General features: G+C 35.6%; 2 protein-coding genes across 5 annotated transcripts; one reads left to right on the top strand and one right to left on the bottom strand.

Moving 5' to 3' along the window:
* Nucleotides 1-146: 146 nt before the first annotated feature.
* Nucleotides 147-6977, top strand: Wdr33 (WD repeat domain 33). Of its 3 annotated transcripts, none has more exons than XM_070112852.1 (9): nucleotides 147-165; nucleotides 627-964; nucleotides 1028-1297; nucleotides 1525-1676; nucleotides 4199-4296; nucleotides 4687-4813; nucleotides 4883-5116; nucleotides 5174-5385; nucleotides 5459-6977. In XM_070112852.1, the coding sequence occupies exons 2-9, from the start codon at nucleotides 635-637 to the stop codon at nucleotides 6643-6645; spliced, it is 2610 nt and encodes an 869-aa protein (XP_069968953.1). In that variant the 5' UTR covers nucleotides 147-165; nucleotides 627-634; the 3' UTR covers nucleotides 6646-6977. The 3 variants fall into 3 exon arrangements, with proteins under 3 accessions (XP_069968953.1, XP_014091142.2, XP_014091141.2); XM_014235667.3 differs by lacking the exon at nucleotides 147-165 and adding an exon at nucleotides 285-473; XM_014235666.3 differs by lacking the exon at nucleotides 147-165 and adding an exon at nucleotides 285-549.
* A 738-nt stretch (nucleotides 6978-7715) lies between these two features.
* Nucleotides 7716-11719, bottom strand: Xe7 (A-kinase anchor protein 17A). 2 transcript variants are annotated; one of them, XM_014235670.3, is made up of 7 exons: nucleotides 11581-11719; nucleotides 11036-11221; nucleotides 10522-10982; nucleotides 10204-10461; nucleotides 9747-9954; nucleotides 9022-9674; nucleotides 7716-8949 (listed from the first exon to the last, which is right to left on the bottom strand). In XM_014235670.3, exons 2-7 carry the CDS (start codon nucleotides 11147-11149, stop codon nucleotides 8103-8105), a joined length of 2541 nt encoding a protein of 846 aa, XP_014091145.2. In that variant the 5' UTR covers nucleotides 11150-11221; nucleotides 11581-11719; the 3' UTR covers nucleotides 7716-8102. The 2 variants fall into 2 exon arrangements, with proteins under 2 accessions (XP_014091145.2, XP_014091143.2); XM_014235668.3 differs by having other exon boundaries at nucleotides 11036-11687.
* Between the last annotated feature and the right edge of the window lie 229 nt (nucleotides 11720-11948).

The following is an 11948-nucleotide window of genomic DNA, read 5'->3' as shown; positions in this document are numbered from 1 at the left end:
TTTTAACTGAAAAAAATCGGCATAACTTAATATGTATTATAAAATTAAAAATCTTATTGTTAAAAAGTTAATTATATTCTGATATAACTAATTTTTTATTATTATACATATATATATTTTAAATTGCAAAATAAAAATGGGTGAAATAAATTTCCAAAATAAATGGTAATGCGACAGAATGTCAATAGTTTTTCATATCAATTACTCTGTGCTAATAAAATTGCGATGACTACAAGCTCATCTAACTTCATTCCGTACTTGATATAAAAGGTTTTCATGCGCTTTCTTCGTCTTTCATTCGTTCAGAAAATTTGCAAAAGTTTTTAATTCCAATTTTTATAGAAATGGCGTAGAAAGTATTTTACTTACATATGTTGTGTTAACTAGAAAGTTCTTTATTTTAATAATTCTTCGAAAAATTACAAAGAAGCGAATATTTGTATACGTGTCTTATCCAAGTTGAAACAAAAAGCGTGAGTGTCTGCCGCTGGACTAGAATAAGTTATTAATTGTTCGAGTTTCGCATTTACAAAGTTAATATCAAGAAATGTACGGCACTAATTTATAACTAATAATAAAGTATAAACAAATAAAAGAATGAGAAAATTTTTACTTCTTAACATTAGCTAAAGATATGGAATTCCAACAACTTACACTACCACAAACAGATGTCTCTCAACCACCACCTCAATTGACAGCACCATCGGCGCTAGCAACAAATGCAACATTACTACCATCACAATCCGGAGGTGGAAGCTCATATGGCTCCCATCACCGTAACCACTACCATCCACATCATGGGGGTTCTGGGAAGCCAGGCCATCCATATTTTAAACCATTCAATCCCGGAGGCTTTCAGCGACCTTTTGGCATGACACAAGATGATTTTGATGGCAAGCGTTTAAGGAAAAGTGTTATGCGGAAAACCGTTGATTATAATGCTTCCATTGTAAAAGCGTTGGAGGTACAGATTTTTAAGCACCTTCATAATTCAAGTGTTAAAAGTATTTCCTTTTTGTTTTTACAGACCCGTCTTTGGACGCGTGATCATCGTGATCGGCATGCCCCACAACCCGAAAATATATATGTGCCAGAACTTTTACCACCGTCCAGTTACTTGGATAATCCCTCAAATGCAGTGACTACACGATTTGTCAAAACTGCCACGAATAAAATGCGTTGCCCAATATTTACACTCGCTTGGACACCAGAAGGTAGACGTTTGGTAACTGGCGCCAGTTCAGGTGAATTCACTCTATGGAACGGGTTGACATTCAATTTTGAAACTATATTGCAAGTAAGAAAAAAGCTTTTAAAATGAAAAAGTTAATTTTTTGTAATTATAATTTTTGGTAACTATCGAAATTTATTATACATTATTACTTGTCAGTACGTATTTTTATCAATTTTTTTTATATTTGTTATTTCCTATCTTTTTGTGATCTTCCCATTCATCGAAACATTTTTGCTGTCCCTGAATGGATATTTTACTTAACCACTTGTAAAAATGGCTTACAATACTAGGCTCATGATGTTCCAGTACGTACAATGGTATGGTCCCATAATGACAGCTGGATGGTGACTGGTGATCATTCGGGCTACGTCAAGTATTGGCAGTCGAATATGAATAACGTGAAAATGTTTCAGGCACACAAGGAGGCGATTAGGGGAATAAGGTATAGCTTACTAATTCTAATACTACTCTATTTATATTACTCAAATATAAAATTATTTTTATTACCAACTTCACCACAGCCACAGTGTCCTCTCTTACTAGTGTACAAATTTATACTACTACTTTACTTACTATTACTCAATATCATTCAAAGTTGGTATTATCCCTAACATATTAAAAGTATCGATAACTCTTCTCTAATTTATTTTATAGTAGAGTCTTATAGAAATAAATACTTAGTTTCGATTTCAATGAAGCATTTTATGTTTAACAAATTGTGAGAGTAAATAAGAATTTTGGCGTTTTTACGAGATAGTACTCGTACAGCAAATGCTGTATTTTGAAGAGGCTGTGATAAACTTACATACATACCTTAGGTTATTTGTACGAGTAGTTGCTAAATCTTATTTGAATTGCAGTGAATGTCGTTATTTAAAGGATATTATTAATATTATTGTTGTTTTGTTGATAATAAAAAATAAATAAAAGTGAAAGCAATAAAACGTGTGTGCATGTTTGTGTGTGTGTGCTACATCCATATATATCGAACTTTAAGCAAAGTATATGATGACCGATATTTTCCGAATATATAGCATTCAATGCTTCTAAAATATAGTTTGCATTGTTGTACATACCAAAAAATTGTTTAACTGAATGTTTCTAGGGCGAACATTTCAACTCGGTGTAGTTCTTGTTGTGTAGACTTAGCTAACCTTAGCATGGCGCTAAAATGAAAAATTTAAATAAATTTCTAAGTCAAAGAATGGTACACATAAAATAAAAGTTTTAAAATAATAGTAAAAGTTCATCAATAGTTTTCTCATTATGTATAACATACAAAAAACCCCAAATAATTTTTTTGAAGTTTGACTATTATTTAACTTTGAAGTTAAAGCCAATACTTACAATGCAAAGTAGAACCCATCTGAAGTAATTAGTGCATATAATTTTCATATAGTTTCTTTATTTCCAAATATAAATTTGCGCGAGTGTGTATGTGTGTGATAAGTTATTTAGTTTTAAGATCGTATACAGAAATTAGTTTATTTCATATTTATTGGTGAAGTTAAGGCCAATTTTGTTGCAAAATAAATATAAACGACATCGCGCCTTACTAACCATTTTTCTTATTCTCATACAAATAATTTTGTTAAAGTATTTAATCAATTACAAACAATGTACAAGCAAATTACTATTGTTACCAGAAAATTTTGAAATAAAGCATTAAAGACTGATTTTTTCATACGATTCCTGAGAATATGAATAAAGCAAGCAAATTGAGAAAAATAATTAAAAGTTGATTTTTTAATTTAAAACAAATAAATTTGGAAATTTCGATATTTTTGCTGCGTTCTCCCTTCACTTTCACAATTTGCGACTGGAAACATACACATTTCCTCATTATCCCACTGCTCGCTGAGGCGCTCGTGCATTCGATAACATCCACGACAACTTTATGAAGTAGCAAATGAGCCAACTTTTTTATGTGTACATTTACTTTTTAATAAGAATGGATAGAAATGGTGACTTCTGGTTGCGCAGCTTAGGATATTATCACAAGTTTTTACGTTTCGTTTTTGTTCGTCATAATTTAACACTTTTAAATGGAAAATCGGTCTCAATCCGCCAAGCGGAAATCCGACAACGCTTTTCAAATAAATAATAATAATATTTCACAAGGAGTTGGCCTTTTTATTCTAAATATGAGTTGAGAGCTTTTATGTTCAATAAAACACTTTTGATGATATAGTCAACGGGACTTTTTATTGCAATTTATAAATGCTTCTTAGGTACATATGTTTTAGTAAAATCCCTAAAACATATATCAAATTTTAGGCAGATACTCAATTAGAATTGAGATGAATTTGTGCTTTAAACTGTTATTTGGGCACCTAACTGAAACAGTGAAACTATATAATTTCAATGAGATAATAAAGGAATACAAAAACGCACGTAAACGATATTTTTTTCGCCATAATTAACTCGATTTTAATTATTTTAAAAATATTGTGAGAAGTATATATGTACAAACATATATTGGTTAATTGGTTTACCAAAAAAAAAAAAAAAAAAAACTCAATCTTGACCGAGCTGCATTTCTCCCACAGTGCGATGTGAACGATTTACCATAATCCAGTCTCAGCTTTGTAATTTGCTGTACGGTTATTGTAATTGTTAGCGGCTGCAGGCTTTTTAAGAGACTTCTATATTAGTTTGTTGTTTTGTAGCAGTGTAACTTTGCCTAGAGATACGTATATTTAATAAAATATAATTAGACCTAACTATAATTATGAAGATATTTTAAGATTTAAAATATTGAAAATAAATGCTTATAATTTTTCTTTCGACATTTTTTATGTCCGCTGCAAAATGTTATTTAACATTTTAAATTAATCAATTTTATTATCAAACTTGAATATGCACGAAAACTGTATGCGTCGTACAACAACAATAACGTTCAATATCGCCCACCGCCCATCTCCGACAACCGTTTTACATCTTATATTTTACTACGCTTTACAGCTTCAGTCCGACGGATAGTAAATTTGTGAGCTGCAGCGACGATGGTACACTCCGAATATGGGATTTTTTGCGCTGTCAGGAGGAGCGCGTCCTGAGAGGTAAATATGGCACCGTTTATGAATATAGAAGTAATGTAGTTGGGGTATGCATACATAGGTTGTAACCTAATAATAGCTCATCACGATTTAAATTTTAATCCAACGTTTACGGAAATAAATAAGTCGCATCATAATAGGTTCTTAAGAAAAGCTCGATCATGTAAAAAAAAAACACTATAGATATTATTTTGATATTCAAAAATTTTAGAAGAATTACATTATTAAATTTTGTATTTTTTAAGAAAAAAGTTAAGAACACAAATTTTCAAAATATTTTATTAAATTTATAAAGAAAAAATCACAATAAATATAGATAATAAAGATCCAGACGACACTTTTGTGTAACACCTTAACAATACTAACTTTATTTATAATTGTTCGAACTTCCAGGCCATGGTGCAGATGTTAAATGTGTGCACTGGCATCCACAGAAGGGTCTGATTGTGTCGGGCAGTAAGGATAATCAGCAGCCAATAAAATTGTGGGATCCGAAGAGTGGTAGTGCGTTAGCCACACTGTAAGTCAGTTGCCTGTAAACAGCAAAAACTCGTTTTCAATGCATTTTTATTATATTTCTCTCGTGTAGGCATGCGCACAAATCAACTGTGATGGATTTGAAGTGGAATGATAATGGTAATTGGCTAGTTACCGCATCCCGTGATCATTTGCTCAAACTTTTTGATTTGCGTAATTTACGTGAAGAGATGCAAGTTTTTCGTGGCCACAAAAAGGAGGCCAGCTCCGTATCGTGGCATCCAATACATGAGGGTCTTTTCTGCTCAGGCGGCTCCGATGGCTCCATACTCTTCTGGAATGTGGGGTAAGTTGCGAGTAAACACAAGTTTTTAATTAAATAAATTAATGTTTGCTTCTGTAGTACCGATAAGGAGATTGGCTGTGTGGAGACCGCACACGACAGTATAGTCTGGACACTAGCTTGGCATCCGTTGGGTCATATACTTTGCTCAGGTTCCAATGATCACACGATTAAGTTCTGGACACGAAATCGCCCCGGTGATTTGATGCGTGATAAATATAATTTGAACACGTTGCCTGCGAGTTTGGCAGCAATGGATGATTGCGAATATGGTGAGTGCGAGTGTGATCTATATATCTATGGCCAAGCATTTAATATATATGTATATATATATCGTTTTTATAGATGATGCTGTTATTCCTGGTATGGGTCCCGAGGACAAAGTTGAATTCACGGAAAGTCTCACTGCCGACAAGGGCTTTATTCCTGGTTTGGATTTGGATCCTTCCAGAATGGGTGATCGTGATCGTGAGAAAAAAGTACCATACAGCAAACCTATACCGCGAAACTTTCAGGCTCAATGGGCTGGTTCACGTCGCCCCGACGAAAGTAGTTTTCACGATGAGCTGGCGATGCGTGAGCCAAAAGACACCAGCGGTTTGTCACATCAACAAATTAGTGAGAGCACCATTGAGGGAATGTTGGCGAGTGGTGTGCTCACCACCATGGATCCGCAAGCTATTGTTGGTCTGCTCGTTTACAATCGATTCGTTCGTGTACATCCAGACTCGCGTGTAATGGTCGCCATACGACAGGGCCCTGATTATTTGAACAAATATATCGATGCGGGTAAATTGGACGAATTGCGTGATGTTGTGCCTACTCGCGATCGATCGCGTTCATTGTCGCCTACCTTGGAGGGACGTGAAAGTTCACCACCATCGAAACGATCCCGCTTTGAACCGCGCCAGCATAGTGCCCAACTTGTATCTGTGCGCGAATTGCTAAGTCTTAAGAAGCCCTTTTTGCCTTGTTTGTTACAGATGAAGTCACAACAGGCTCCACAAAAGCCCGAGTACGCAGATGATGTGCGCGATTCGCTTACGCCGCAACCGCAACCGCAGCCGCAGCAGCAGCCGCAACAGCAACCGAATTATCAGCAACAACAACAACAGCAATCACCAATGCAACAGCAACAGAGTCGGCCCAATCCATGGGCAGTGGGACCGCCTTTCCAACAACAGCAGCAACAACAACCACCGAATCCTTGGAGCACATCGCCTATGGGAAGTGGATCAAGTTGTGGGCCGAACTTGGTGTCACCGCCTAATCAAAATGGTTATAATGGTAACAATGGACCGTATAATGGTCCGAATTTTAATGATAACATTAATTATGGCGACAATATGTTCCCTAAGGGTGGTGGCGGTCCCGGCCCTGACGAAAACAATGGTATGCACATGAGTAATATGAATATGAACAACAATTTGAGTAATAACAACTACGGAAATCAGCGTCGAGGCAATCGACGAGGTGGTGGTGGAGGCGGTGGCCGTAATCGCGGCGGACGAAATAATAATAGGCGGTTTTAGGTGGTTATGTAGCAACAATATGTATATAAAATGCACATATACACAACACAACAACAAAGGGCTGAATATATCTTCATTAGGCTACTCTGTAGGTTATATATGTATGTATATACACTTACATGAAGTCCCAGTGTTGATCGATTTTTTATGTGTAAAATCTCCTTTGTAAATGTGAAAAGTTTAAACCTGAAGTCGTAAGAGCGAGTGTTTGAAGGTGAAATGTGTGCATGTATGTGCTTTGTGAACGTTGAGTGAACGTACAACTTTCGTACGCCTGCGTATTCCAACTCTACCGGATTTTTTACAAATATAAAAATAATGTAATTACTGAATACGTCTTAAGTTTTTTTCATTAGGATTTAGGGAAACGAGTTCTGTTCCGCCTGTCGTCCCAATTTCTAATAAGGATGCAACTAAAATAAAGAATATAATACCCGATTAGGAAAGTCGTAGTATGTAGAAATGTATTTACTCTTTATGTATGAGCAAATGAGATGATTAAGCCATCACTGTTGTAAATTAATGTTTAGCATATGTTTTTCTGAAAACATTTAGCAATTATTAATTATTTTAATTTTTTCAATAAAAAAAATTATTAAATTAAATTATTAAATTACCGAAATAGATGATATGAATATGAACAAAGGAAAAAAATCACAATCACTGTGTTTTTGTATTTTGAAGATAAAGAGGACAGTTCTCTTTGCTTAGCCTTGGAATTTAAGATTCTTCTGGCTAAGCACTTGTCGAATGAGCTACTAGCAGTCAAGGGTTAAATGGAATAATGTGTATTGCAGTATGCAAATTTGTGACAAAATAATTTAAAGCGGTTGAGTGGTAAGATTAGATTTTGCTTTCGATATGATCAAAAGCTGAGTTAAAGAATCAAGCTGTTTGATGAACCGGTTTTTATGTGGTTAAGCATATGTTGAAATATAGAGAGTACTAAAATAAATACATATGTACATATAAGGGGCTGCTAATAAGTTCGTGAAATATTGTTTAAGGACACCTGCCTTTGAAACAGTTTATCATGTTGCTATTTATTACTATCTAAATGTACTTACCAATTTGGGTGCTCCAAATGTGATTGGTTTATTTTATTTCACACTAGTTTTCACAAACGGTAACTAATATACGTAATAACTTCATAAACGATAGGTGACTCACCTATTTTCGCGATAGGAACTGAGTATAATTCAGATATTTAATTTTTGACTTAATATTGAAGTAGTTATTCGAAGAACTGTATTTTTAATTTTAATACATATTTTAAGTTTTAGATAATTTACTTTTTTTAAGGTCTCTACTCAGCAATTTTAATATTTACTTAGGATATCAGCATACATGTACATTAATACATTTATTTTTCTTTTTAGTCTAAATCAATTTTTTTCGTCTATATTACTCTTATATATAATTATATATTTTGACTTAAATATAAGCGTTTAATGTGGTTAATATGCATCTGCTTCACGTTCATATGAGTTGCGCCTTGAATGAGATGAGCGATGTGAATATTTACGCGAACGTTCTCTGCTGCGACTTCGCTTGACATCTTCGCTTTTATTTTTAGCTGGAGAAATTGAATTGTCCACTAACTCTACGTTATTATCACCGTTTTCGCTGGATTTCGTATCCTTCATATCGTTTTCAGAGCTTGTCACAATTGCATTCCCCGCATCTATGGTGCCAGAATTTGACACGTTGCGTGTTGAATTGGGCTTACAGTGTCGAAAGTTCTCCTTTATCTCTCGTTCCTCCTGTCGCATCCGATCTTGGGTGACCTTTTCTATTGTACGTTTCATTTCCTCCGCCGATCGAACTAACTTGTCAGCTTCTAACACAACATGCCGTTTCCCTGGCGATCTTTCACCACGTTTAGACCAAGAGCGCTTCGACTGTGTGCGTGAACGGGACTTGGAACGTGAGCGTGATGATTCTGATGTCGAGTAAGAACGACGTGTGGATACCAGCTTCTTATTAGTACGCTGTTGTATTGGACTTTTGGAGCGTGAACGTGATTTACGAGTTTTGGAATCATCACGGGAGTGTGAAGTGCGTCTCGTTTTCGATTTTGAATGCGAGCGGGAACGGGTGCGTGAGCGTGTATAAGAACGTGAATGTGAACGACGTTCTGAACGTGATCGAGTACGTGAACGTCGCTGTCTGGAACGTGAAGGTGTACGGCTTCGACTACGAGTACGACTGCGACTACGGCTTCGCGAACGAGATCGGCTGCGCTTGGAGTAATGACGTTTACGTGAACGGGAGCGCGTGTAGGAGCGACTACGTGAGCGATTTCTGCAAAATAAAATATAATATTATATAATATATAATTTTATTAAGAGTGCATTTTTTCCATATTAAATTTACCTCGAGCGTGAATAGGATTCTTTGTGGTAATCATTTTCATCATACTGTTCATCGTCGTAATTATTTTTGTAACTATTGTAATACGATGTTTCGTAGCCACCTCTACCGCGCCCACGGCTTCCTCGACCGCGACCCCGTATACGAGGTAGATAACCACGATAGTTCATGGAGACAGGAAAAGCGGTAGGTGGTCGATAGAGTGCAGACATGCCTCCAAACACAGGAGGGACATACGGAAACATAGAGAGGGATTTCATCCATTCGCTAGCAGCTTCAGGTGGATATCCAGGAGGCAAGGAACCAGGAGCTGCGCCACCAGCTGCAGCCAGTGCTGCGACAGCTTTGAAGGGATTCAAAGGATTTAGCCCGACATTAGGCACTGCAGGCACACTTGCAGCATCGGTAGTAGACTGAGCGACAATAGGTTTGTTTTTCACTTTAGTTTCATCCACATCAGAACTTTCAGAGCGACGTGGTCTGCTACCCTTTAGGAGACCCATTAGTGGGGTTTTCGTTTTGATTTCTTCTACTTTTTTTTTTTGCTCGGTGAGCAATTTTTCAGTGGCCATTTTATATTTTTCGACTAAGCGATCTCGAAGATCCATCTTGTGGCTCTCAGCACCTAATTTGGAATATTTGCCTTCATGGTTTAACTATGCAAAACGAGGAAGAATCACACATATAATATTAGGGCTGCATTTTAACCTGAAACAATATGATGATACCTTGATGCGGTCAAAAAGCTCTTCTAATATTCGTATGCTCTCCAACTTTCTCTGGGCAATCATTAATTTGCGCTCCTCGATACGAATTTTCTGTGATATTTCAACTTGGCCTTTCTCCTGTATTTTTTTCAGATGTTTCTCCTTACGTTTCTCCTCTCTTTCGCGCTGCTTCTCTAATTCAGCTAATTTTATCTGTTCTTCTTTTTGCCTGTAATTTTTTATTCGCTACCCTTCATTGTTTGGTTTACAGTGTAATTTGTTTTCAATTATACTGACATTTTTCTTGGCTTCCCAAAAATCTTAATCTTAAATTTTATGATGGAAGTTGTTTATGAAAAAAATCGTAAAACTCTAAATATATTGGAAGATGACAACAAATGAGAACACAATTCTCATTTGTTGCACTTCATTAACTCATGCGCTTAAATAAAATAATAAAATAAATAAAACTGCAGACCTTTCTTGTTCTTGTTTTTCAAGCTCTTCTTTTTTCTTCTTTTCTCTCTCCTCCTCCTCACTTTGTGCCTTTTGTATCAAGCGTTTGCGTATCCGCTCTCTACGTTGAATCTGCGCGTCGCTGAGATGTTTCGTTTTGTCAAAATTAACGTTAATGTTAATTGCTTGGGTTTTATCAACAAATTTGCGAACTAATTTCATGCCTCTAAAGTCATCCATCGCTCGTACAAACCCCATATACTCATCGAATTGAACGTAACTTAATAATTAAGACATATTTATTATGGTTTTCTATAGTGGGCCTTCAACATTTACTTACGCTTCGAAGAGTACTCCATGCTCATAGCTGAACGTTTTCATACCGTTGATATCTGCGTTCATTTTGTTTCGATATGGATCGCATATGGGTATATCCACATAACGAACGCATCCGAATTTCTCGAAAATTCGTTTGAAGATACTTTCGCTTGGTTTGACATTGTCGTCATTTTCCATGTGTCTGGGGCAGAACCATCGAACGGGCAAATGCGTCAGATGTATGGTGTCAGGACGTTCACCAGCCTTCATCTCATCCATATTGCTGGCATCTCGAAAGAATGAATCCCAATCATGCCGGGTGGGAAATTCATCTTTTGTTTCGGTTGCGCGCACCCGAAATGATTCACTAAAACCAGATAAACGCAGTGACACTCCATCTATTCGAGAAATGGCACTGCGCAATTTAGTACGATCCTCCAACTCAGCTTCGAAGCGAATGAAATCTATAGTGCTTTTTGATGCCTGCGCGAATAAATCGTTAACTTCTATGCATAAGTTATGCTTAAAATATTTACTTTTAAAACAAAGAACTTATCCGGTTTCAAAGCGGCACTTAATTTTTCCATTACATCTAGGTGGGAAATGGATTTGCCTGTTTTATTAACAGGCAATGACACAGATATTGTCATCTTGGCCAGTGGTTTAAGGTATAAACTATGCGGCAAGTAAAGTGGCACACAGTCCGATACATTTTGTATATTCTGAATGTCGGTCATTTTTAAACAATTTTTTTTATTACAATTGTTTTAATTGGATGAAGTTAAACAATATCATACGATTATTTAAATGTGTAAGTAATTTACGGAAGAAGGCATGGGCTCAAAAGAAGAAAGATACGTTAGTAAATTAAAACTTTTACAAATTCCTAGAATTGTATATATGAAGCTAAAAAGAAACAAGCCTATCTTTGAGATATACAATAATATTATCATGAAATGTATTAACTGATGAGAAGGCTATGGTTTATAATGGGGGTCTGTATCACACTAGAGGTGTAGAAACAAAGTAATCTAAGAATAAACAGATTTGCTAAATATGAATATATATGGAACACAACGACTTTAAATTAGCTTATAATATTTTATATTTTCTCGAGAAATACGCGGAATCACAACTTTTCACTAAATTATTGCAGGATGAAAAATGCCATAGTGAAAATAACAACGTTGTTTATTTTTTCACGTTGAAACAGTTGAAATGTGAAATGAACATACAGGGAGAAAAAAAATGCAAATAATTATACAATAACAAGGGGTATGGACTATAGTTTTCAGAGTTTCCGGAACAAAAGGGAGCATAAAATTATTAATTGATATTAAATCTAATATCTACTGTAGATAAGAATGAATTTAAATATTATACACATTACTCATTTAATTGTAAATATTTCATAATTGGTTCCGTGTTCTGAGGATAATTTTGAATTCT

This window comes from Bactrocera oleae, chromosome 2 (assembly GCF_042242935.1).
Source record: "Bactrocera oleae isolate idBacOlea1 chromosome 2, idBacOlea1, whole genome shotgun sequence".
NCBI classification, from domain to species: domain Eukaryota; kingdom Metazoa; phylum Arthropoda; class Insecta; order Diptera; family Tephritidae; genus Bactrocera; species Bactrocera oleae.
Note: the sequence above shows the minus strand (reverse complement) of the source record. Positions and strands in the feature narration are given on the sequence as shown.

Bases quoted from the DNA above. Each gene is read 5' to 3' on its own strand.
- Wdr33 (XM_070112852.1), top strand. From the start codon at position 635: ATGGAATTCCAACAACTTACACTACCACAAACAGATGTCTCTCAACCA. The intron at 1,298-1,524 runs GTAAGAAAAAAG...TTACAATACTAG, and splicing joins ATTTTGAAACTATATTGCAA to GCTCATGATGTTCCAGTACG. The intron at 4,814-4,882 runs GTAAGTCAGTTG...TCTCTCGTGTAG, and splicing joins GGTAGTGCGTTAGCCACACT to GCATGCGCACAAATCAACTG.
- Xe7 (XM_014235668.3), bottom strand. From the start codon at position 11,236: ATGACCGACATTCAGAATATACAAAATGTATCGGACTGTGTGCCACTT. The intron at 9,955-10,203 runs GTCTGCAGTTTT...AAAAAATTACAG, and splicing joins GAAAAACAAGAACAAGAAAG to GCAAAAAGAAGAACAGATAA. The intron at 8,950-9,021 runs GTAAATTTAATA...TTTATTTTGCAG, and splicing joins GAATCCTATTCACGCTCGAG to AAATCGCTCACGTAGTCGCT.